The following is a 23561-nucleotide window of genomic DNA, read 5'->3' as shown; positions in this document are numbered from 1 at the left end:
TATGGTATCATGTGTCTCCTTACTGGAAGTCAGACTACATTATGTTGCAAAATGACTCAACATTACTCCGCCTACGACTCGTTCTCTGGAAGTTCACCATACCCACTGCACTCACTTACAGTTTCTGTTTGATGATAAATACCGAGGCAGCAGTATACCCCCTATCGCGGTCTTCCACAGACACAGTACAAAATTCAAGTAGCCTAAATTCCACGGCAATGACGAGACAGACATGAGTCCCAGACTAAAAAAACAGAAGAGAAAAAAAAGAGCAGTTTTCCTGTTCGGGAACACTTCGCTGTGAATCATACAGCAGCCCTGGTAGCTGTCCCAACTGCAAACACACAGTACACACAGGTCATGTGCGAACTTGAAGGCAGGAAATAAAGCGCGCTCCTCTGTTCGTGCGTAACAGGGAAGTGAGTCTAACCTAGTTTCTACGTTGTTAAAAGTTGCCTGCGCCCAACGCGAACGGCTGGCACCGAAAGTTCCGTTTTCTTTTGTTTTATCGACGCGTATTGCCCAGCTTTCCGAATTCAGCTTCAGCATTACATCGAGACACTGAGTGATGGAAGAAGGGCACGTTCTGTAGGACTGTTCGGTGGACTTGTAAGCCCAGCAGAGGGGGAAGAGGCGACGAGCTGCAGCTATTGTTTTTTTCAATGTTTTGAGTTCTCTACTTAGCCGAAGGTAAGCGTCATTGTGCTTGTTTCATTCTGCTCGCGTTATCTCCGCTGAGCACGAAACCGTGTCAGTTCCTAGAATCGCGCGTAATGGATGTGTGAGTGTTTGTCATGTTTTGCTTGTGTAACAACAGGCAGGATAGACGTCCGTCGGCCTTAAACACAGCCTTACATCGCAGTTTACATAGTTTTATTTTTTTGAACACCAAAATAGTGATTAGGATTTTTTTTTTTAATATATTTTTATCTTATAAATAAGTATTTGGTAAATACTTGTCTTTTACGAAACGTGGAAGGGAGTTATGTAATTATCAAGGCAGCATGAATGTTGCCACCTTAGTCCCTCCCTTCATGCCTTGCTGTCCAACTGTTTCATCCTGTACCCTCATTACTCCAAAATGTGTGCCGTTTTTGTGGCATCAACACTTATACTGGATGGAACCAGAAATAATTATAGGCATCAAGTTCATATCATCTAGTGCAGTAATCTTATGACATCTCACAAATATTATAGTTCTAGTAAAACAACATTTCCTTTGCGTGCAAGTGTGCACTTTAAGTCTTTAAAATAACTTTAGAATAACTAAAGATAGTTACTCTGGCAGGGATCCAGTTTTCAGCCTGGCACCGCTGTGAAAACAACACACACCTTGTAGCTGATGGGTGCTGTGTGAAGACAAGGATATGTCCTGAAAATGTTCAGAGATAAGGCAGCGCTCCTGGCAGGCAGATGGGCACAATCATGAAAATGATTCACACTATAAACTCGCCATCAGTTAGCAGTCCTAGAAACACGAGAGTCCTCCCCACTACTTCCCTCAGTACACGAAAGAAACAAGCGGAAGTCTCTTGGTTTTCTCTTTCAAATCAAATAGTTTGATTTGTGTGACTGTTGTGTGTGACTCTACAACCTTTATTTTATTGCACTCACACAAAAGAGTCCAAGCATAAGCTGCAAAGAGGGAGATGCTTTTGCACATGGAAAAGTGGTTGTTCTCTACATTCTTCTGCATTTTCTTGGCTTTTATGTTTGCGTCTGTCTACGCTGTACACAACATAATCTGTGTTGGCCTTGGAGGAGAAATCTCTCCTTATTTGTGTCAAAACCGAGGGCCTTGCTCACTCTACATGTTGTACTTCAGCTTTGTGCACAATTTTTTCAGTTGCCGGGGAAGTAATTTTTGGTGATCTCACTTAAAGCACAGGGAACTTTAGCCTTACTTATCAGAAAAAGGATGATTTGGCGTTTAGCTTCAAAAGATACGGTTTGCTTGGTCAGTAGGGGAAGCAAATGCTTTAGTTGTGATGTCCTGGTTGAGTTCATTGTGAAGTTAGCTGTCAGGCTGAGAAACAAGAAATGCCACATTCAGCATTTAAAACTACTTTTGATTCTCCTTAGTAGAGCCTGACTGATGTATTGGCCAGCTGATATTGGTCTGCCAGACTGGTATGTATACTGGAACTTTTCTTTTTCAGAACATAATGTAGAAACAAATCCTTTTGCTAATTTGAAAGTAATTTGCCATCATCTAGTTGTTGTTTTTTTTAAAATATCTCTTTATTTGATTTTTTTGATACACAAAAACAACAACAACAAAAACAAAAACAAACAAACAAAAAACCCAAAACAAAAAACAACAACACAAAAAGCAGTCTGAGACATATAAAACTAATACAGTATGGTGGATAGTAAATAATTGGGTCTACCACCCATTTACACATTTGTCCTGACAAACCCAACCTGCCATCGGCAGCCCCACTCCGATGGCAGGTTGGGTTTGCTTTTTGTGTTGTTGTTTTTTTGTTTTGGGTTTTTTGTTTGTTTTTGTTGTTTTTGTGTCACAAACCCCACAAACCCTGACAAACCCAACCTGCCATCGGAGTGGGGCTGCCGATGGCAGGTTGGGTTTGTATAATTTTCCTCAGATCGTCAGGTAAGGCGACTGTGGCTCAGGGGGTTGGGAAGCGCATCTGTAACCAGAAGGTCAGTGGTTCGATCCCCGTGCTCTCTGTCCTGGTCGTTGGGCAAGACACTTCACCTACTGGTGTAGGCCATATGACAGCCTCGCTTCTGTCAGTCTGCCCCAGGGCAGCTGTGGCTACAACTGTAGCTTGAATGTGAGAGTGAATGAATAGTGGAATTGTAAAGCGCTTTGGGTGCCTTGAAAAGCGCTATATAAATGCAATCCATTATTATTATTATTAAAGGGCGCCATATATCCAAAAAGATATTGTCATTACCGCTTAGTTTTGCACTCAGTCTTTCCATTCGTAAGACTCTAAAGATTTCTTTATACCACTGAGTTATTGTTGGTGGTTTTTCAATTAGTTGATCAGTTGATCCGATTAAAAACAATACATTTTCTTGCCAAGAACAATAATTTACATAGTAGCTTATATTTGTTTTTATCTGGAAATTTGTTCAGAGTTGGCAGCCCCAATAAATACTGAGCTGGATCTTTTTGTATTCTGCTTTTAAGTATACCCTTTAATTCTTTTGTTACACAGAGCCAGAATTTTGAAATTTTTGAGCAAGTCCAAAGATAGTGCAAGTAGGTCCCCGCCGCAGATTTACATTTAGTACATTGTGCAGACTTACTTGGATCAATTTTATTCAGAAAAGTAGGCGTTCTATACTGTCTATGTAAAATTTTATATTGTGTTTCTTTAAATCTATTATTAAGGAATAAAGAATGCACAGATTGTATGCACTCACTCCAGGCATGATCATCACAATGACACTGGAGGTCTCCCTCCCAACTCCTGATAAGTTTTCCAATATTATGTTTGTTATGGCCTTGTAGTGTATTATAAAACTGTCTTATAGTACTTTTATCTGCATTTAAATGTAAAAAGAAATTTTCCATGGGTCCTAGTTGGATTGTATTGTGTAAAGTATCAAAACTTGAAGTAATTAAGTGACGGGCCTGTAAAAATGCAAAAAAATCAATTTGATGTATTCCATATTTCTTTTGGACCTGCTCAAAAGAAATACAATCATTCCCATTAAACAAATCACCAACCACACGTATTCCTGCGCCAAGCTATCTCTGAAATACTGCACTTGTCATTCCAGGTGTAAAGTGCCGATAATTTATAAAAGGTGTTAGGTGTCTCAGTATAGGATTACTTTCAGTGTATTTGTTCATATCCCGCCATGTTTTTAAATAAGTATCAATCATTACTTGTTATGTTTTTTTGTATATTTACTCACTAGTTCACTTAAGAGATTAAATGGCGAACATGTCGAGGCTTCAAGGGGATTCTCTGTCTCTTTTAGATATGCGTGGATCCATTTGTGTATGACTCTACTATGACATGACCAGTTATAAAGCATAATGTTAGCAAATCATCTAGTTTGACTTGCGGAGCAGCTCGAGTTCTGGCAATGCTCTCAACATTGGCCAAAGCAAAATTTAGACTCGATCTTGATGTTTTATAGGATTTGTTTCTGAATGGTTATAGTTCAGATCTGTAGATCTGTAGATCTGTAGGAATCTTCTGTAAACTGTAATAAAAAATATCACTCAGCAGGAATTTCACTTTTGCTTTTCAAGAATTGAATATTGATTTGAACTCATCAAGTAATCAACTGATTTTATTAATCAGTTACTCTTACTATTAGTCAGAATTTTTTTGATATGTATGAGTCACCAAAAGTAAAGGTTGAGTGTGTTTTCTGCAGTATTATATTGTATTATATTATATTATATTATATTATATTATATTATATTATATTATATTATATTATATTATATTATATTATATTATATTTGCTATTGTTTGAGACAAAAAGTAGCAACACGTTTTTGAAATATGGAGGTACTTTGGATCACTGATGAGTCGCTCTGCTGTTTCAGACTTAAATTGAATTCATCACCAAAACAAATTTTCCAAAGATTTTTAACCTTCTATGGGATGTTTTGTTTTTTTCTACCATTTTACAGAATAATTGAATGGATGATTTAGAATTGAAATGATGAACTAATTAGAAGTAATCTTTATTTTCTGTCAGTGGTAGGAGATTGTGTTAGTAAGGGTGTGTATTTAGAAGTTAACGAAAAGGCTTAAAGGAGTCATTCTTCTTCCCATGAGCCAAATTATAGGATTTTCTCTAGTCATATAATTCGATTCGAGTTCAAAACAGTCGCATAAGAAAAGCAAATTTCCCCACATTGGTTTCTGAGAATGCCAGTGGAAAATGGCCAGTTATGGTTTGACTACCCCGTAACAGATTTTATCATATATAATGATATGAACAGAAGGTCTTCAGGTAGGTCTGGGTTTTTCCCTATTTCACCCAGTAATGTTTATTCAGAAAAAATAGATATATTGTATCCCTGGTGAAAAGCTGAATATTTGTTTTTATTACACAATTGAAAGCGTTGAGCTGTGAAAATAAAAGGGGCTTTTTTTATGGCACTGTTTGTTTATGACAGCGTACCTTGACCTGGTGACACATTTGTCCATCAACACAACAACAAGATGCAAATGAGCTTCTGCAGAAACGCTTTTTCTCTCAGTGTCTGTGTAGCAGTGCGTCTGTCATCCTTCGTATTTTGACTGATTTCACCAGGGCAGTCTGCAGACAGCGTAGTCTCTGAAACACTGCAAGCCTTCACTGGCCAAGGTTTTTGAATAATGCATTAACTGATAATAATAATGAATATGGAAAAATAATACAGAGTGATAAAGTACAAAACATAATACAACTGTTGCACACTTTCTCAGCTGTCCTGATGGATTCTCGTTTAAATTATTACATTTCACAGCAAACGTGCCAGTCAGATAAAAACTACTGTTTTCATTTGCTGATCATGCAGTGCTCCCGTTTAAGGGGGATTTCTCTATGCTGCACATTTTGGGTAACTTTATGAAAATGCAACCAGAAAAGACAATAATATTGTAGCCACGTGATAAAGATTTGCTTGAAAAAGCAAACTCCCATAAAATAATCTGTGTAGAATTGAATAATATGAGCAAGTTTACATGTTAGAAGACAATTTTAAGGGATCTCTTTCTTTAACTTTGTTCCACACTGTAGAACCCCCCGCCACCCAACTGGGGAAACTCCCATGATATGACACGTCCACTCACATCTAGCCTATATTAGACATTATCATAGAAATAGGAAGTAAATATTTGGCCTGGCAAACGATTTCAGCCGGACCTGTTGCAGTTTTGTCATCTAGGTCAACTTGTGAGGCCAAATAGTGACAGAAGAAACGTAATCATTCTGAGTTACTCTCAGGGGATAAATGCTGGAAAGCTGTTCTGCACACCAGAGGGATGTACGTGCAGCAGGCTCCTGATGTTGAGATAACGCTAGTATAATCATATCGTGTAATCACACAATACAAACATGCACAGTCTTGAAAAAAATAAACCGATTAGTGTTCTTTAATGGAAAAATGTTAAATAAATGACAGAAAATGTAGGCACAGAAAGCAAGGAATTGGCAGACAGGCACGAGTTTCCACGTCTATCTACAAACTAGTGACATAAGGGGCAGAAACTTGCAGAGACCACTAAAAGCCTGAATTGGTAACCTGACAAATATGCTATGATGCTATTCTTTGATTGACTGCGACAGTTGTTTCTTAAACATCGGTGTTGTATTTTGCAACCCTCTGACTTGGCAGTAATTCAGTTATGTTTGTTAAGCAGCTTAAAGAGGAAAAGGCTAAGATAGTGATGGATTATACACTTAAACTCAAACAAAGTCATTATTAGGGTCTAATCTTTAACCCAACCAGTATAGCAAGTATAGCACAGCAAGGTTCTAGATAACTGAGAGAATAAGAACTTTGTTATAAACTGCTGCTTGACAGTGTAAACATACTTGTAAAACTGTCGAACAAACCAGCCTTTTGGCTACAACAAAGAGCCACGTTACAAAAGCCCTAACCCAGTATATAAACACAGGGCCAACGCAAGAGGAAAAGACTCAAATAATTCCATTGTCTTTTTCATACTCCTGCATACACCTACACAATTATAGCTCTAGAACCAGTTCAGTCAAAACACAAGAAACAAGATCATGAAAGCCCTGTATTCCAGCCTGTACGTTTTTTCCACACATTTCCCTCTGAGCTGTTTTGGGTCTTGTGTTGCCCAAATCTAATGTTACAGCAGAACCAGAGGGACTAGGAACACGAAATCAGATGTACATTGAAGTTATTTCTGTTATGCTGTTTCTATTTTATAGTAAAAATTCAAATTAAACATGTACATTGTGTCGGCTTCTTTGTGCATTTATTCATCAACCGATTTGCTACCATCTGACTAGTAATATTCAATCATATTCATGTAGGACTATGTCAAAGTTATAAAGTCCTTTACTGTTATAAACGTCTCTTCATAGATGGTTTCTTGGTGTCAGCATTAACAGGATCCAACATTACATTTACCATACATTTTCCGACCATGAGTGAAGTGGGGAAATCAAACATCATATCTGTAGTTGTAGTCTTCATAAGCATATAAAGACTGGTCACTAAATGATCATGTCGGGTTAGAGTGAGCTGCTCTCTACTAAAACTCTTAACATGATAAGTTTCTTCTGAACATTAAAACTGGTTGCATTGTTGTGTAATGATGCATGGCACCTAAGTATGTTGGGATTCTGTGACCTGAGGGGTGGCACTTTTGTGGAATAGACTTTTACTGCTGGATCTTACTGGGATCTGTATCAGATCAACAGCTTTGAATCTCTTGTTGTGTTCCTTTGGCTGTTTATGACTCATCCTTAGTGGTGTGTGTTGTCCTTATAGGGAAGGAGTGGGTTTTATGGGGTTTGTCAGATCTACGGCAATGTTTACGTGGGTGTTGCATATTAACGTAACGTCCACAAGAATTCTGGGACTTGGAAGAATTTAATTACTGGAACAGGTAACAGGTCAATTACTGTTAGTTTTACGGATAAGCTTTTAGATTACAACTATGTTTAAACTGGGTTTTATTACTGTGTTTTGCTACATTGCTGTGTTTTTGTGTTTACAAAATGTCTACACACAGACAGACTTCTACATTTGCCTTTGTGATTGTGCCAGTTACTGTTTTTAACATGCTGGCATTTTTAAAGATAAAGATCTGAAAAGCTGTTTATATTTGACAAAGCTTTCGATAGCATGGTGAAAAGTGCCACAACACTGAGATGATGCATTTTTTACATTTTCAGTAAAAGATAAATGTGAGACTGTAACATAATAAAAATTGACGTTTTTTTTATTTATATTAAAGAGGCTCTTGAAGCAGTGCACTTTGTCAAAAGTTTGCTATTCATAATGCAAAAACATACATGTGAATATGTAACACTGCAAACACAATCCAATACACACGTGCACACTCACTAATCTCTGCAGCTGTGGAGTGATAGTTGCTGGATTTGAGGGATTCTGGCTTGCTCGGTGGAAAAGCTGTTACGCAATGCTTTGTTTTGTCAGTTAAGTTACAAAAGTTTAAAAAAAAAGTTGCTCAATGTTACAAAACAGAAATCGTGACTCGGGAATAGCAGTTTTCTTGCTTGTGTCACACCGCCTTAAAAAGCATATCATTTCTGTTGGAGAGGTCCTACAACAGGTGCCTCATGTTTCCACCAACTTACATTAATAATGAATCAGTTCAATCAAAAATCAATCAAAGTTTAACTTATGGTCAACTGTCTGACTTTCATGTTAGCTTTAGAAAAACAAGCGTGCGGTTAGACTGTAGTTGGTTGATCCCAGCAGGATCATTTAAAAACATTTATATCTCCACAGCTGTGCAAACTGTTTATGAACAGCGTATGTGCATGTTTGCTACTGGCGCAGTTGAGCTCTGATATCCGTTGCAGATATTACAAATTAATAAAAAATAAACAATTTGTTGCTTTGTTATGCTATTCAGTGGATCCTTAGTATGACCAACCAATACTGGCCTATCACAGAGATTCACAGTTACTGTTGTTTTGCTTATGTGCTGTCTGGTATGGCGGAAAGGGCGACTAGTGATGGATAGGAAATAAAATATTGTGTCAACAGAGCAGCTCAGAGTTTTTTTTCTCATTGTTTAAATGTGCTCAGGCCTGCTTAGAGCACATGTTGCAGAGTCGGCTGAACAGATGGTTGTCAGGGCTAAAGGGGTATCACAGCAATGGCTGGCTTGTTTATAAAAACACGAACAGTGTTACATACTGCATGTGTATGTATGTATGTATAGAGATGAAAATCATATTGGGTGATAAATTTAAAAAACCTAACCTTTTCTCCATAAAGAGTGACGCCGACCTAAAAAATCCAGCTCTTGTCTCTTTGACAAACATTCAGATAATTTTGATCTGTATTCTCTTTCTCCCTCTGGATCCATAAAGTAGTGGTTAACACATTAGCCTAACAAGGAAAAGCTCTCTAGTCTGATCCCAGAGGAGGCACAGCTCCCTTGGGGGTTGTGTCAGGATGGACATCTAGAGCAAAAAATCAAATCAAACACTACTGACTGTAGCGTCTCCTGGTGAATGAAGGAGCACCTGAATGTTGATATGCTGTTAAATCAGAAAGATGCGCTGTTTAGTTCCATTGTGTTTAAAAAAAAACAGTCATGGGAAAGGTTTGAAACATGTCATTTCTTTTTACTCCCTAGCCCTGCGTGATCATGGCCCAGTGGATGCACATGACCCAGATTTTGCAGCATCTGCCTTATGAGACAGTCAGCAGCCTCTATCCACCAAACACCTTCCCGATTGAAGTCAGGCATTACATATCTGAATGGATAGAGAACCAACGATGGTATGATGCACACACATACTGTACATGTACATGCTTGTATAGTTTATATATACACACTATGCATGTTTATTCTTAATAAATATTGCATGTGTTTATTCATAAGGGACTGTGTGTGTGTGTGCTCTCACAGGGAGGACTTTTCACAGGAAAAGGTAGAGCAAGAGAATCAAGCTCAAATTCTGTTGGACCAGGGTATCAGCATGATGCAATCCGTTGCTCAGCAGAATGCCAATGTTGTCGAGAAGATGAAGCTGATGCAGATGAGCAGGCACATGGTAATAAAGCCAAAGAAATTATCAATTTTTTAAAAAAGAAAGTGACATTTTATTTTAGTTTTTGGGCTTTACCATCACCCATAAAATTTCACCTTTGCAGAAATTCCTGTTTAGATTTTTCAACCTTCTGCAGCATTTGTTGCTTGGACCCCTTCAAACTTCTGAAGAATGCAAAAACCTTGGTAGACTTTATGACAACTTTAGAAACTTCCTTAAACCTGCTACAACATACATGTTAGGAATGCATTGTCTTTGATATCATTTGCATTCATTATTGCATTGCATACTTATAATTAGTGGTATTATTTGCTTATTTTACAGGAACTGTTTCACCAGCAGCCACTGAAGTTTGCACTGATGGTCAGAGACATCCTCAGGCAGGAGAGGGCTCTGATAAATGGAGTAAGTCCCTTTTATGTTAAGTCTAACTAAAGTTTTTTTTCAAAGGCAAACGTATTTATCCCTCAAGTTTTTCCACGTCCTCACCTCAATTCTGCCTATTTTGGCGATCTCTCGTTTTCATCCTTATGTTGATACTGTGATTATTATTCCTTATTATTCAGACATGTTGTTATATTTCCAGGGTGGTTACATTTTAGGGTTTCATAGGGGTTTTTGATTACAACGTACCCACTGCATAGATTTCCTGCTGAAACGTAAATCCCCAGTAGTAGCAACAGTTCAAATCCTTGATATTAAAGCATCTTTGAGTCTGTCAATAGGAACAGTGTTATTGCGGGTGTGGCAAGTTGGTGGGGTGGAAATGGGGGGAGGAAGCCTGTTGCAAGCAGAGAGCACAGATTTAAGTGGATGCTGATTGGCTCTGATTGAACTAGAGTAACTATTTCATTATTGAGATTGACAGTGTGGGAAAGTGGTAGTGAGAGCGAGCGGTTTTAAGAACAGAAAAACAGCCACGAAAGCAGATAGGTGACTGATTACAGATCTTCCTTAATGAACTTCATATCTGTTAGGTAGAGGAACTATCTACCAGAAGAGGCGTTTGTTTTATGCAATGAGTGGCAATAAAATTTGTGCAGTTATTTAAAAAAACAACATTATTTTCTTTATATAATCATTAGCCAGGAGTCATAACGCATGCTGACCTGATACTTGTGTTTTTGATCAAATCTAACTTGCATTTCCAAATATGTCATATTGCAACATAAAACAACTTAGCTCTTCTTAGAAATCCCCACAAGACATCACTGTTTCAAGTTTACTTCTACCCTTATAAAAATACACTGGTGATAGCTGGCAGTCACAAGCCACGAGGTTGTATCTCAGGGGGAACCAGGTGAAGCTGATGTGTTTACCAGATACAGTTTATGTTTGATTGTGTAAACTATTGTGTAAAAAACCCCACAAAAGCAAAAAAGGTCAAGCTGTGGTGCTTTGCAAGTCCATTTAATGTTTTTTCTGTTTATAGACCTCCCCTGCACAGTACCCAGCGTACGCGACGAACGATATATCCAAGCAGGACGTGGATCAACTGGTCCTGAAGGTGCTCGAAGTCCAGGAGATCCGAAAAAAGATGCACCAGATACAAGAGGAGCTTAACTGGGAGAGGCAAAACTTTGAGAGTGCACACTCACAGGGTAAACGCATGTTTTCCTTTAGCAATACATGAATGATTACATGCCTTAAATACCGTAAGCAGTCAGACCGCAGTAATAATTGCCAAAAGACTTCAATGGCAAAAATACAGCTTACATCAACAGAGTTCCTGTTTTTCAAGGTTAAATCATAATCTCTTTTTATTTTCTGCTTCCTTTGCTTCTGAGTCTGTTCAGCTATTTTAATTCCACTTGTTAAATTTTTTGGAGGATTTGTTTTTAAATGCTTGAAAAAGAAAGAGTTTTCATAAAAACTTTATTTAAAAGATCATTCTCTGGCGGCGACATGAATTAAAAACATCCAGGTGCTGCGAATGGAGCTCTAGCTGGTCTGCTCAGTAGGAAGTGGCAGATGTTATCATTTTTCAAAGCAGAATAAGTAGAGATGGCACAGTTACGTGGATGTTGGCGTTTTTTTGTTTTTTTTAGATACCTTAACCCCATTGTCTGGGGATGTTGCTAGTGATATTTATTTTTATCTTTATCTGATTTGATGTGTCAAACCGTTTTTGAGGTCAAGCTTTGTCTAATTATATACAAGACTTAATGTAGTAAGATCAAATGTGAAGCACTCACTCACTTTTTGAAGACCCAATAAAACTGAATGATCAATAGAGGAGGTGCTGCCCACTACCAAAGGATTTCTACGTGGTGCTTTTTGTTTAATGTTGGTCATTTGACCCTCATCATAAACAGTACTTGCATGATGTCCTCAAAGAAGTATGATTAGATATCATTTTTTATTATGCATTTAATTGTTCAAGCAGTGAAGCTGTTGGAACCACAAGGTTGTTTTGTTTGTAGGGCTGCAGCTACTGATTAATCAGAATCAGAATACTAATCCCTAAGGAAATGATCTGTTTTACATTTTTGATAAGAAAGCTATTAAAACAGACGAACAGTCTAAAGTACGAAGTAAAGGACAAAGAAAAAAGTAAGAAAAAGTTGGAGCAAATGAAACAGGCTGCATGCTATTTTAGTAATAGTTACTTTGGTAATAGAGTAATCTATCAATTATTCATTTTATTAATCAAGTAACTGGATAAAAATACCTTTGTCTTAATAATGACTGATAATAAACATTCAAAAGAGAAAAAACAAGAGTTTTTCAGAATGAATGAACACATATATGCAGTTAAACCCTTTGATTGTACTCATGTGCCGTATTGAAATTACACTTTTTAAAGAAAGCATTATGCAAACGTTTTTTTCAAACGCGTACATCCAAATTTGAATAAATACTGATCATTTATTCATTCATTGCAGCAAGAAGGTCGTAGGTTAAAATCCAGTGGCTGGCCGTGCCCTTTATGTGAACAGTTTGCGTATTCTCTCTGGGAATTCCTCCCACAGTCCAAAGACATACATGGATTAAGTCAGTTTGCAAATCTAGTCTTTCTGTGGGAACACTAACTTTCACTGGAATCTGAAAACTCCTCACCGCAACCTTGCACGCCATTCAAGTTGTTGCGGACTCTGTCGACTCAGTGTGTTGTCACATTTCTTGGCAGATGCAGGTCAGATTGGGTGGAATGCTGTGGAGTGGGGTTACAATGTGGCTTTTTCACATAATTCAGACATTAGACATTAGGTGCGCCCCACTTTTTGCCCTGTGATAGTTACGATAGGCTCCAACCCTCTGTGACCCTGAATTGCATAAGTGGAAGAGGATGAATGGATGGATGAATGTTCCTTTTTTTTTTTAGGTCTCCAACATAAAAGTCAGTCTGTCAAAAGAAACTCACCTTTAGGTTGTGCAATCTTTTCTTTGCCAGAAAGCTTGTTTCTGAGGGGAAAAAAACGTTTTCTACGTACAGCACAGGAATTCCATTTTATTATTTAACTTAAAGCAAAGCAGCATTTCCCAACAATGCAGGAAAGACTCGATATGTCATGTTGCTTCTTGTTTTAACAGGGTCGTTCCAGCAGAATGGACTTGATTCTGCAAATGCAGAAATCAAGAAACTTCAGACTCACATCCAACAGCTGGAGTACAATATACAAGCAATGGCCACGGTGAGCCAGGGGCTTATGTTACCATCATCAACATTACTGGCATCCTCGAGAGAAGTTAAACTAAATGTCTTTAGAAATTTTCAGATTATTAACACCAAAGAACAAGACGAGATCTTCATCCCGTTTAATTAAACCTGTTTGATTTTTTGATGTTCCTCAGCTCATTTAAATATACTGGTAGTTAATAGATAAACAGTTATTACTTGATTACTTGTTTTCAGTTAATAATCAAATTGCAATGTGTTTGGATTCTGGTTTTTGTAGAAACGTTCACAGCTGCTGAAGGAGTCTATGGAGCTGCTGGGCATCTGCCAGAACCGATTTCTTAACAGGCTGAACGAGTGGAGGTGGGAGCAGCGCAAAGCAGCCATAGGATTTCCTTTTGATGACAACCTCAGCCCCCTGCAGACCTGGTGAGCTGCACACCACTCCACTGTTTGTACTCACAGCCTTTGTGGTATTGGTTTATGCCGTCCTGGTTAAAACCCACAATTCAGTGTCTTTGACACACTTGTTTTTATGTTTCAAGTTTAACACTAAAAAGAGGGCACCTTTATGCACACAATCCAGTAACATAGCGCACTCTCGTTTAAGAGATGGATTTTTGAAGTCTGAATATTTTCAGTGATTTTTTGGATTTATTTGAAAACTTTATTGATCAGTACCCAGATGTAGCAAAGTCGGCCTGGCAGTTGGTTTGATCTGTTGTTTCAATCTTCATTTTGCTCAAATATGAATTATTAGAAGTTTTGGATGGATTGCAGTTTGATGAATTTGGTGATCTCCAATCTACCATTAGATTCAAGTCCTTTTTTATACCCCTCCTCAGGATCAACTGTAATCACTTCCTTGAATACTTACCGATTCTTACCACCACTTACTGGACACTCCAATGACTCCATCAGAATTTCAGCTTATTTAACACAGACAAAAAATCCCTGATGGAGAATGACTGTATGAATTATAAATGTATAAATTGGTCAGTTATTAAACAAATATTTTGCATCTTTTACCAGCTTGGGTGTTTGTGTTTTTGCTTTCTTTCTATACTTTCTCTGTTAGGGCTGAGCAGCTTCTTGGGATGAATGGAAACCTGAGACAAGAGCTGATGCTGACTGGGGAACTGACCTCGGAGCTCCAGGAAGGGCTGTCCCAACTTGTGCAGGTTTTGATTGAAAGGTAGCACAGTCCCATTGTTTCCTTTCTTGTCTCACAAACAGCAGTGTAAAGGAATCACTTTATTACCTTTTTTTAAAAGAAGAAGACAGTTTTCTAACTCTGTAACCCTTTCAGCTCTCTTATAGTGGACAAGCAGCCCCCACAGGTGATAAAGACACAGTCAAAGTTCTCCACAACTGTGCGATATCTGCTGGGAGAGAAGGTAGCTCCTGGGAAGCCTGTGTTGGTGAAGGCGCAGATCATTAATGAAATACAGGCCAGGAACCTGGCAAATGTACATGGGTGAGTCGTGTGTTTCCGGGCTGGAATCTGAAATCCCTCACACTTTGACAGAATATCCTCGCTGTGGCAAATTGTGAGGGAAGAAATCAAAACTGTGACCAAGCTCCATCGCTGGGTCTCTCCTCTGCTCTCTGTCATGGATGCATAAGAAGCGTTAGGTCTGCATGTCTGCTTCCCCAAACGTGTGCCTGTGCCACACAGAGCAAATAGGCCACAAAGAACCTGCAGAAAATTGTGCAGAGCAAACAGAGCATGGGACAAGATCTAACATGTACTTAATGTTGCAATCTTCCCCACATCGGAAGTGTGGAAACTATGGGCATGTTTTCTTATTCTTTATAGTACAATTGGCAGGAAACATTCACACCTAACTTTCAAAGCTCTTCTAAAGCTCCTGTTATTTGCTGTGTTGTTATTAAAGTTTAAATGCTGTGTTCACAGTTAAATTAAAATCACCAAAATTCTTAAAATAATTATTTCCCACATTATTTTAACACAATAATGTGGATACATAACAGAAATCAGCTGCAACCATTTATTATTTACTTGAAAGGCAAAAGTGTGAGTAAGCCTAACTATACAATTGTAGTGTTTATCTACAGTAACATTAACAACAGAGTCAGCTGTTTGGTTTCGTTTTGGCTAGATTTATTAGTTAACACTGAACACCTCATATTATCAACAAACATTTCTGCTGTGTGAATTTGATCTGAGGCTGTGCAGGATGTATGTCACGATCTTGTTTGTTTTTTTAGCATCTTGTAGATTAGCACATAATTAAATCAAATTAACTACAGAGGTTAAAGCTTTAAGTGGTTAATATCAAGGTACTGACTGTCCAGTAGTTGTATGAGGAAATAACTGACAATAAAATGATGTTACCTGCAGTGATAATGTTGGTGAACTCATCAACAATTCGGCCGTCCTAGAACACAACGCAGCCACCAAGAGCACATGCTCCAACTTCAGAAACATGGTATGTGCGGGTCTACATTTACAGCTCATATTTGATTGATGATCAGCATCGTTGGGAAATGCAAACTTTGTTTTTGATTTAACAGTCCATCAAGAAAATCAAGAGGGCAGACAGAAAAGGATCAGAGTCTGTGACAGAGGAGAAATTTGCCCTCCTGTTCTCCTCAGAGATCAACATCACAGGCTGTGAGACTCCGTACAGGATACAGGTTTGACCCTATCCGGCATTCTGACTGTTGTTTAACTGTTCACATTACACAGTTGACTTGAGTTATTTTGCTAACTCATGATCTGTTTTGTTGAATGCATGCTGAGCACACATACGGTGTAGTTATGGTGACTATTAAAGGGGTCGGGTAACGTAACATGTCTGATTACAGGTGATCTCTCAGCCAGTGGTTGTTATTGTTCACGGCAGTCAAGACAACAATGCTGTGGCCACCATCATATGGGACTGTGCATTTTCTGAGCGAGTAAGTGTGAAGTTCTTCTTTTGATTTTTCCTTTTTACATTCAGTATTGCAGCTTGTCTTTTCTGCTGTTACAAGTGTTTGAAAGCCACAACATACAATATGTGCTTCATACTCTCGACTTCACCCCTGAACTGGAATTCAGCAGGGACTGGCGAGGCATTATATCAACTTCCCCTTGCGGTGGAAGAAACACAGAGGCAACTGTTAGGAGGTGACTGTTGCTTATAAAATGCACAAATGGAGAAGCAGCAGCTAACAGCATATCCTTTATGCCAGCGGTCCCCAACCCCCGGGCCTCGGACCGGTACCGGTCCGTGAGTCGTTTGGTACCGGGCCGCGAGAGTTGAGGCTCAGGTGTGAAATGTATGGTTTTCAGGGTTTTTATCGGTTTTAGCGTTATTTTGTTATCGTTTTTATCGTTAACTCTGTTTTCCTGGGTCTTTTCACGTGTGTTATGAATAAATCTTCTTTTTTTCGGTACCGGTACTAGTTTTATATTGTTGTATTTATCCGCGACACCTTAAAGGCCGGTCCGTGAAAATATTGTCGGGCATAAACCGGTCCGTGGCGCAAAAAAGGTTGGGGACCGCTGCTTTATGCCTTCGATGCTTGTTGCCTCCTGGGAACACGAGGCGGGTCTGGGCCCGCGCTGGAGAGTCGGCGCAGTGGCAGGATGGCTGCTGTGTTGCCTGGGATTACTCCTCATCCCCTACCCAACCCCGTTGCTGGTCACGTGCTCTATTATGGTGTAATGTGGACATTTATGTGCTTTCTGTGCAGAGGAGTTTTTTTGTTTCCTGTTCTCATGCTGCCTCCTATAGCCCAGCATGAGTAGAGGTCTCTTTTTTTCCTCTTGTACTTTCCCATTGTAGTGTTTATTTCAGTGTTTTTTCCTGTAATGCAACCGTTCTCTGACTTGTATCTCCATGTGATGTCTGTGTTGTGTGTGTAAGGTCAGGGGCGGGGTTCATTCCACTGCAGGGCAACCTGCCACTGCATGTGGCAAATAAAAATTGAACTTGAACTTTAGATAAGAGGTGTGGCAGCAGTCATGTGGAAAAAATATGAGTGCAGTGACACACTTGACCCAATTTCCTGAACTTGGCAAGAGTTGAGTGTCCCTAGAGCCCGTGTGTGGGAAAGTGGAAATGTCATAAAAATAGAACATAAATAAATAGCAGACATTTATCATGAGGGAATAAACGCAGTTCACCAAAATTCTAAAGTCTGCATTTAACATATCCATAATAGTGCGTTTATATATTTTCCTTTTTCTCTTTCCATTTTAAATTTGGTTTTACTCGTCCCCTCACAAATTTAAAAAAAATATATGTGTATCAGTGTTTTCGCTTTATCCGCCTTTATGTCACTGCCATCAGGACAGAGTACCCTTTGTGGTGCCGGACCGCGTGCCGTGGAGGATGATGTACAACACTCTCAACAGCAAATTTACATCTGAGGTTGGGACGCAGCACAACTTGGACCAGTACAACCAACACTTCTTGGCACAGAAGGTCTTTGATAAGCCCGACTTTAATGAGGATTTCAGCAACATGATGGTTTCCTGGGCCCAGTTTAATAAGGTACGCATGTGCTTCCATTCGCTGGCACAGGTCACTTTGACCTACAAATCTTACGGTGCCTTTCAACATTACAGGAGGTTCTCCCAGGTCGACCGTTTACCTTCTGGCAGTGGTTTGAGGGAGTAATGGAGCTGACCAAGAAACACCTGAAGACCTACTGGAGCGAAGGGTAGGAAGATTCTGCTGCTGTTTCACCAGTGAATGTTAATAGCCTGTGATAAAAAAGCTTACAGTGTTTTGCTCCAACAGGCTGATATTTGGTTTTATTGGGAAGCAGCATCTCCACCTGATTCTCAAAGACAGGCCCAATGGAACATTCCTGCTTCGATTTAGTGACTCGGAAATTGGAGGCATCACCATCGCTTATGTGTCTGCTACTGAAAGTAAGTGTTGACAGACCACCGGTTAATGTTCAGTTCAATGTTATCTCAGCACCTAAAGCAATGTTAATCTTGTTGACTAATAATTTCCATCATAGTTTTCGTCAACAACTTGTTTTTTTTTCCTAACAAATATAAGACGATAACTAAATAAAAACTAATGCACGACGACAAAAACTATGATGACACTTTTGTCGATGAACAAAAACACGATGAAAATGTTCCTGGGTCATGGGATCCAATCAGAACTAATTAAGTTGTGTACATAGGCGGGACAAGTTTGGAAGTGATTCAATCAGTAATATCCTTATGGAGTCAGGTTAGATGCACACGTCTGATCTGCTGCCAAGAAACAGGTGCTCCCTGTTTCTCACAAAAATGTATAAAAATGTTATAAGAGAATAGCAGACATGTGACCACATTTCACATTTAACATCAGGGAAAATAAGACACTTTGTGGAGCGACTCACAGAAATCAGATTTAGTCTAGGATAATTCCATGATATTTAGTCTACGGGAACCAGACTGAAAACAATTTAGATGTTTAAATTATGATAAAACTAAATGACATTTTAGTCAAAAGATTATGAATAAAACTAAAGCAAAATCTGCTGTCAAAATGAACACTGACCTAAAGGATAAAGGCCACTCTTCCAAGGATGCCAGTTTTCAAATTTTGGACAGAGAAGACAGATGGTTTGAAAGAGGAGTGAAACAGGGGCATCTGTGTTCTCTGTGAACAACCATCAAACAGAGCAGGTGGCTTAAGACACCAACTCTCTGCCACCTACTATGCAGTCTCAAGCTTCACTGATATGTTGCTTTCAGGTGACCTCAATAGTTCACGTGATAGCATAATGCAAGTTCTCACAGTGGTTTCACCTGCTCTTCTATGTTGAGCCTGTCTACCTCTCATGTCAAAGCAAGAGGTGGTCCACTAGTTTTCCTGATTCCCTTTCATACTGAAGGGTGTTCCTCCCAAAGTGCAAGTGCAAGAAGAACATCTTGCATTCAGGTGACCTCAAAAGGTCACATGATAGGGTGAGGCATTACCTCACAGGGGTTTCACCCAAAATCTCTGTCAGTAATGACCCATGCTTTTACCTTGTGATGGGATTAAAAGTGGGTCGGTGACCTTCTTAAGAGATAACCCCAACTAGGGTTGAAATACCTGAGATTCTCCACCTTTCGGTTGTAGAACCGACCAAGCCTCTTGGATAAGAGGTGAAACGTATTCAAGAAACTTAAAGAAGTCAGTCACTTTCTTTCCAAGCTCCTTATGTGCACCTGCTAAAAATCTTTGACAAGCTTGAATCTCAGTGACCTTGACCTCAAGAAAATCACCTACAGTTTTCAAATTTGTACCAAAGGTGCATCTACTAGGAGGCTGAGGGGTAGCACTGTTGGCAGCCAGTACTTTTGTGTAAAATATTTGCATTTTACACTGCATTTCGACTCGTTTTGCAGTTGGCGGTTATAAACATGAAGTGACAGATCAAACTTTTTTTTCCAGATGGGGGACAAAAAATCCAAAACATCCAGCCTTTCACCAAGAGAGATCTTGAGATCCGTGGTCTCGGGGACCGCATCCGCGACATTGACCACATAACGTATCTGTATCCTGAATTTCCTAAACATGACGTTTTCAGAAAATTCTACACAGGTAATGGTTGTCCTGTACAAAGACAGTCATATGTTCTCAGTTTAGGAAAAGAAAGTGAAAGTAAAAAACTAACCTCTTTTTTGTGGTTTGAAGCAGAGCCTACGTTGTCCACCAACGCGGGTTACATCCCTGTGTCTCTCCAACTTAAAGTCGGCATGTAAGGATCTATTCATACCAAAATAATACATATAGGGAACATGTCATGTGTATGTGTGTGTATCTTTTTATGTGTGCAGGGATGCCCAACGCCCAACTTCCAGTACACCATCTTCCTTCAACATGTGAGTGTCACTTGTACAGTCTTTGGTACAGTATTTCCATACCACCAGCTGAACCCATCATTCACCTCTGCTATTTAAGGAAGAGTCATTTAGCACAGGCAGCAATTACACCTTTCATGTAATTGCTACCCAATTATAGTCACAATTATATTTACAATGAAATCTATGAGGTCACCTGTCATGAAAATAAGAAAACACAAACATTTTAGTGTTTAAAGCTAAAAGTTATTGAAGTTTTAGATAGATAGATATGTTTTTTTTATAAAACAGTGCATTTGAAGGTTCATCGATAACAACAATAATTATATTTTAACATTAATGGTAATGAACAATACTGTTAATTTAAGGTAGGTATGGCATAAATATCACATTAGGTGGTGTAATTAAACATCCTGATTTATGCTTAATGCCATAATGCACTGAAGCTTAATATACTTCAGTTATGACAGATCATGTTTCATTTCATGTCTCATTTTGTTTTTGTTGTTAATAGTTAGAAAAGATAATGTTGCAGTAGCTGTGCTGTTGGACTGTTTGCCTTTTTTGTTTCGCTATCTTGGACTTTGGTTACACTTCATATTAAGTGCTTTTATTTTGTATGTCCAGGGATACCATGCCCTCGCCTCACTCTAGCTTCAATGTGTAAGTGTTGCTTTTATGTATTTCTCTTTTATACTCAACATCCACACCAATTACTTAATTTAAATCTTTCAGTGTTTTTCTTTTAAATAACTGATTGACCCACTGTTTTTTTTTCTACTGATCTGGACTTTCCTTTTGCTTCACATTGTGTTCTTACCTTTCATTTTACATACATTTGCAGGGAGCCTATAGCCCCAACACCTATAGTACAAGGGCCTGAAACCTCACAGAGTAGCTTCTCTATGTAAGTATCAAGCCTACACATTTTTTAAATCTCATTTAGAGCAATCTGTTCATATTAACCAGTGATAATGTGATAACTCTATATATTTCACTTCCGTACCACGCACTCCCTGTTTCAACATAAATATCTATAAATTATCAGATATTCAGATTCTGGGCACAAAAAATATTGAAATGTGTACAACTTTGTTTGAATATTCTTTATTGCGTCTTGAAAACAGCATATCTACAGGAAACTCACTGTTGTGTACCACATTTACGATGCTACTTGACAGTCTGTTTGAGAAAAATGTGAAAACATTTTATTTACATTAAACGGTGCCACGGAAATAAACATCTATACATGTGCGTGTATTCCTGCTTCACATCGCGGTTCATCTTTCATGGACTCACTACATCGCGCATTTATCTGTGAATCTATATCGTGGATTTCTGGGGTCTATACGTATTTTTAATTTTTTTAATTTTTATTATTTTTGTGGTTTTTCACTATTGCTACTTCTTTCAGGCAACAGTTCCAGTCACCGTTCAACTCACCAGAGTTCCCTGATGAAATAATAGATGGTGCAACAACAGCTCCTGGCATGGAACCCATGTACGTTTTTTTTTTGGGTTAATTTCTGTATGACATCCACTGCAATGGTGACTGATTATCAGACAGTAACATCTTATGCTTGCGCTCTCTTTTTCTAGGCTACCAGATTTGAACTTTTTCGATTAATCTAGAGTCTTCCTGTGGGCTGTGCAAAGAAGAAGCCGGCTAGAGATTGAAGCCAGACTTGTGTCATGTAACAAACGTGCCACCATTTGAGCAGATTCTCTTCCTTGACTCTCAACATCTAAAGTTGGGACTACGACCAGTGAAGATTTTGAGACAAACTTGATTTGTCTGGGACTCAACATGTTAAGAAAGTGTTACACGACAGGAGAAAATCAGTTTAAATCCAAAGTAAAACTGAGAACAAACCAGAACAAAAATGCTTTTTTTGCAGCCATCTGTGCCTTTGTGTGCATGTCAACAAGAACTTTGTATGTTTCTTGCCTAGTGGCAGGTCTGTTAATGTCTTTTCTTTTTTGCTTTTCTTTTCTCTTCTGTTTTGTGTGTTTCTTTGCTTGTATTTAGGAAAAGATTTGGATTACTGTACAGACTATAGCATTTTTCCAACAGTGGCCATAAGTGTGACAGTGGGTATAAAAAGGGCAATGGCACATGACATTGCTGGCCAGTGGACTTTAAGACACCAGGGGATTTTGTTTTATTCGTGTTTAGAGTATATTGCATGTTGGTCTATTTTAGTCATACATTGTATGTAACCCTTTGTGTTTTCACTTTTCTCGCAGTATATTATTCATTCAGTCTCTGCATATAGTGCATGGTAAATACTCATTAAGGAATAAACACCTTTTCTGGCAGTGGTGACTGTGAGACTGTCACAACACTGACAGACTGCGCAAAATGTCAGAAGTTATGAAGGGTGATGGGCAAAGTTTATATTAGATCTACTGTATGTTGAATTAAAAATTCAATTTTGTGTTTTCTGTTATATCAAAGCAATTTCTTGTTGTTTAATGTCAGCTGATACTTACTAGTTCTAGTTTTATTGTTTTCAACGAACTTTGTGCCACGGTGCATGTTTTTTTTAAGTTCTCATTTTGATGGCCCAAGCATACTAAAAAAATACCAAAAAAGAGTCAAAGTAAAAATATATTTTCAAACCGATTTCCCCTTATTTCCCTTTATTTTCAAGCACAACAATAATGTTATTAAGTAAGCAGTTCAGGAAAACAGACAGTTAAATCCATAGATGTTTGGACAATAATAGAATCTTTGTAGTTTTGCCTCTGTACACCACAACGGTGGATTTTTAAATCACATATTCAAGTTGTGATTGAAGTGCAGACTTATAGCTTCAAATGGAGGGGTGTAACAAAAATATTGCATTAACAGTTCGGGAAAGTACTGCCATTTTAGAGGCTTAAAAATAACTAGATAAACTAACATTTCTGCACTTAACAGGAAGGAAAATCGTGCTGTACTGGGTTGACATCAGGTGGTTGACTTGGCCATTGAAGTATAGCCTATTTTCTTTGCCTTTACAAACTCTTGGGTTGCTTTAGCAGTTTGCTTTGGGTCCCTTTGCAATGTGAAACACTATTTTAAACTGTTTTGCAGCATTTTGGATGGAGGGTTTGCCATGGAATAGTCTATAAAAGTCTGTAATTCCTGATCATTTAATGCAATACTTTTGATAAAGTCTTTGAATTAAAGCTGAAAATCTGCACTTCAATCACATGTTGATTGTCAGGTTTAGAAACCCCTGGGGTGGAGTACAGATGCAAAACTACAAACATTGTGCTGTTGTACAAACGCCCATGGACCTAACGGTAATTCTGACACATTATAGTGTTTTCTCACTTGTCCGAGCTTTAATTTTATTTTTTTTTAAATTTTATTATGGCTGTTTTTATATGCATTGAATGTTAACCCAAACCAGTCATTCCCAT

General features: G+C 38.5%; 1 protein-coding gene across 3 annotated transcripts; it reads left to right on the top strand.

Moving 5' to 3' along the window:
• The first annotated feature begins 237 nt into the window (after positions 1-237).
• stat6 (signal transducer and activator of transcription 6, interleukin-4 induced) lies at positions 238-22776 on the top strand. 3 transcript variants are annotated; one of them, XM_084916259.1, is made up of 23 exons: positions 238-690; positions 2083-2130; positions 9303-9448; positions 9579-9723; positions 10045-10125; positions 11153-11321; positions 13255-13355; positions 13620-13768; positions 14418-14534; positions 14649-14816; positions 15705-15792; positions 15878-16000; positions 16172-16264; positions 17644-17847; positions 17922-18016; positions 18097-18230; positions 19741-19890; positions 19984-20047; positions 20127-20171; positions 20778-20813; positions 20995-21057; positions 21565-21651; positions 21750-22776. In XM_084916259.1, exons 3-23 carry the CDS (start codon positions 9315-9317, stop codon positions 21775-21777), a joined length of 2274 nt encoding a protein of 757 aa, XP_084772385.1. In that variant the 5' UTR covers positions 238-690; positions 2083-2130; positions 9303-9314; the 3' UTR covers positions 21778-22776. The 3 variants fall into 3 exon arrangements, with proteins under 3 accessions (XP_084772385.1, XP_084772384.1, XP_084772387.1); XM_084916258.1 differs by lacking the exon at positions 2083-2130 and having other exon boundaries at positions 242-690; XM_084916261.1 differs by lacking the exon at positions 2083-2130 and having other exon boundaries at positions 245-690; positions 19987-20047.
• The last annotated feature ends 785 nt before the right edge of the window (positions 22777-23561 follow it).

This window comes from Perissodus microlepis, chromosome 20 (genome assembly GCF_051167445.1).
Source record: "Perissodus microlepis isolate ML-2025 ecotype Zambia chromosome 20, ASM5116744v1, whole genome shotgun sequence".
NCBI lineage: Eukaryota > Metazoa > Chordata > Actinopteri > Cichliformes > Cichlidae > Perissodus > Perissodus microlepis.
Note: the sequence above shows the minus strand (reverse complement) of the source record. Positions and strands in the feature narration are given on the sequence as shown.

Coding starts and splice junctions, on each gene's coding strand:
- stat6 (XM_084916259.1), top strand. CDS start 9,315: ATGGCCCAGTGGATGCACATGACCCAGATTTTGCAGCATCTGCCTTAT. Junction 13,769..14,417: donor CTCAGCCCCCTGCAGACCTG/GTGAGCTGCACA, acceptor TTTCTCTGTTAG/GGCTGAGCAGCTTCTTGGGA. Junction 18,231..19,740: donor TTATGTGTCTGCTACTGAAA/GTAAGTGTTGAC, acceptor TTTTTTTTCCAG/ATGGGGGACAAAAAATCCAA.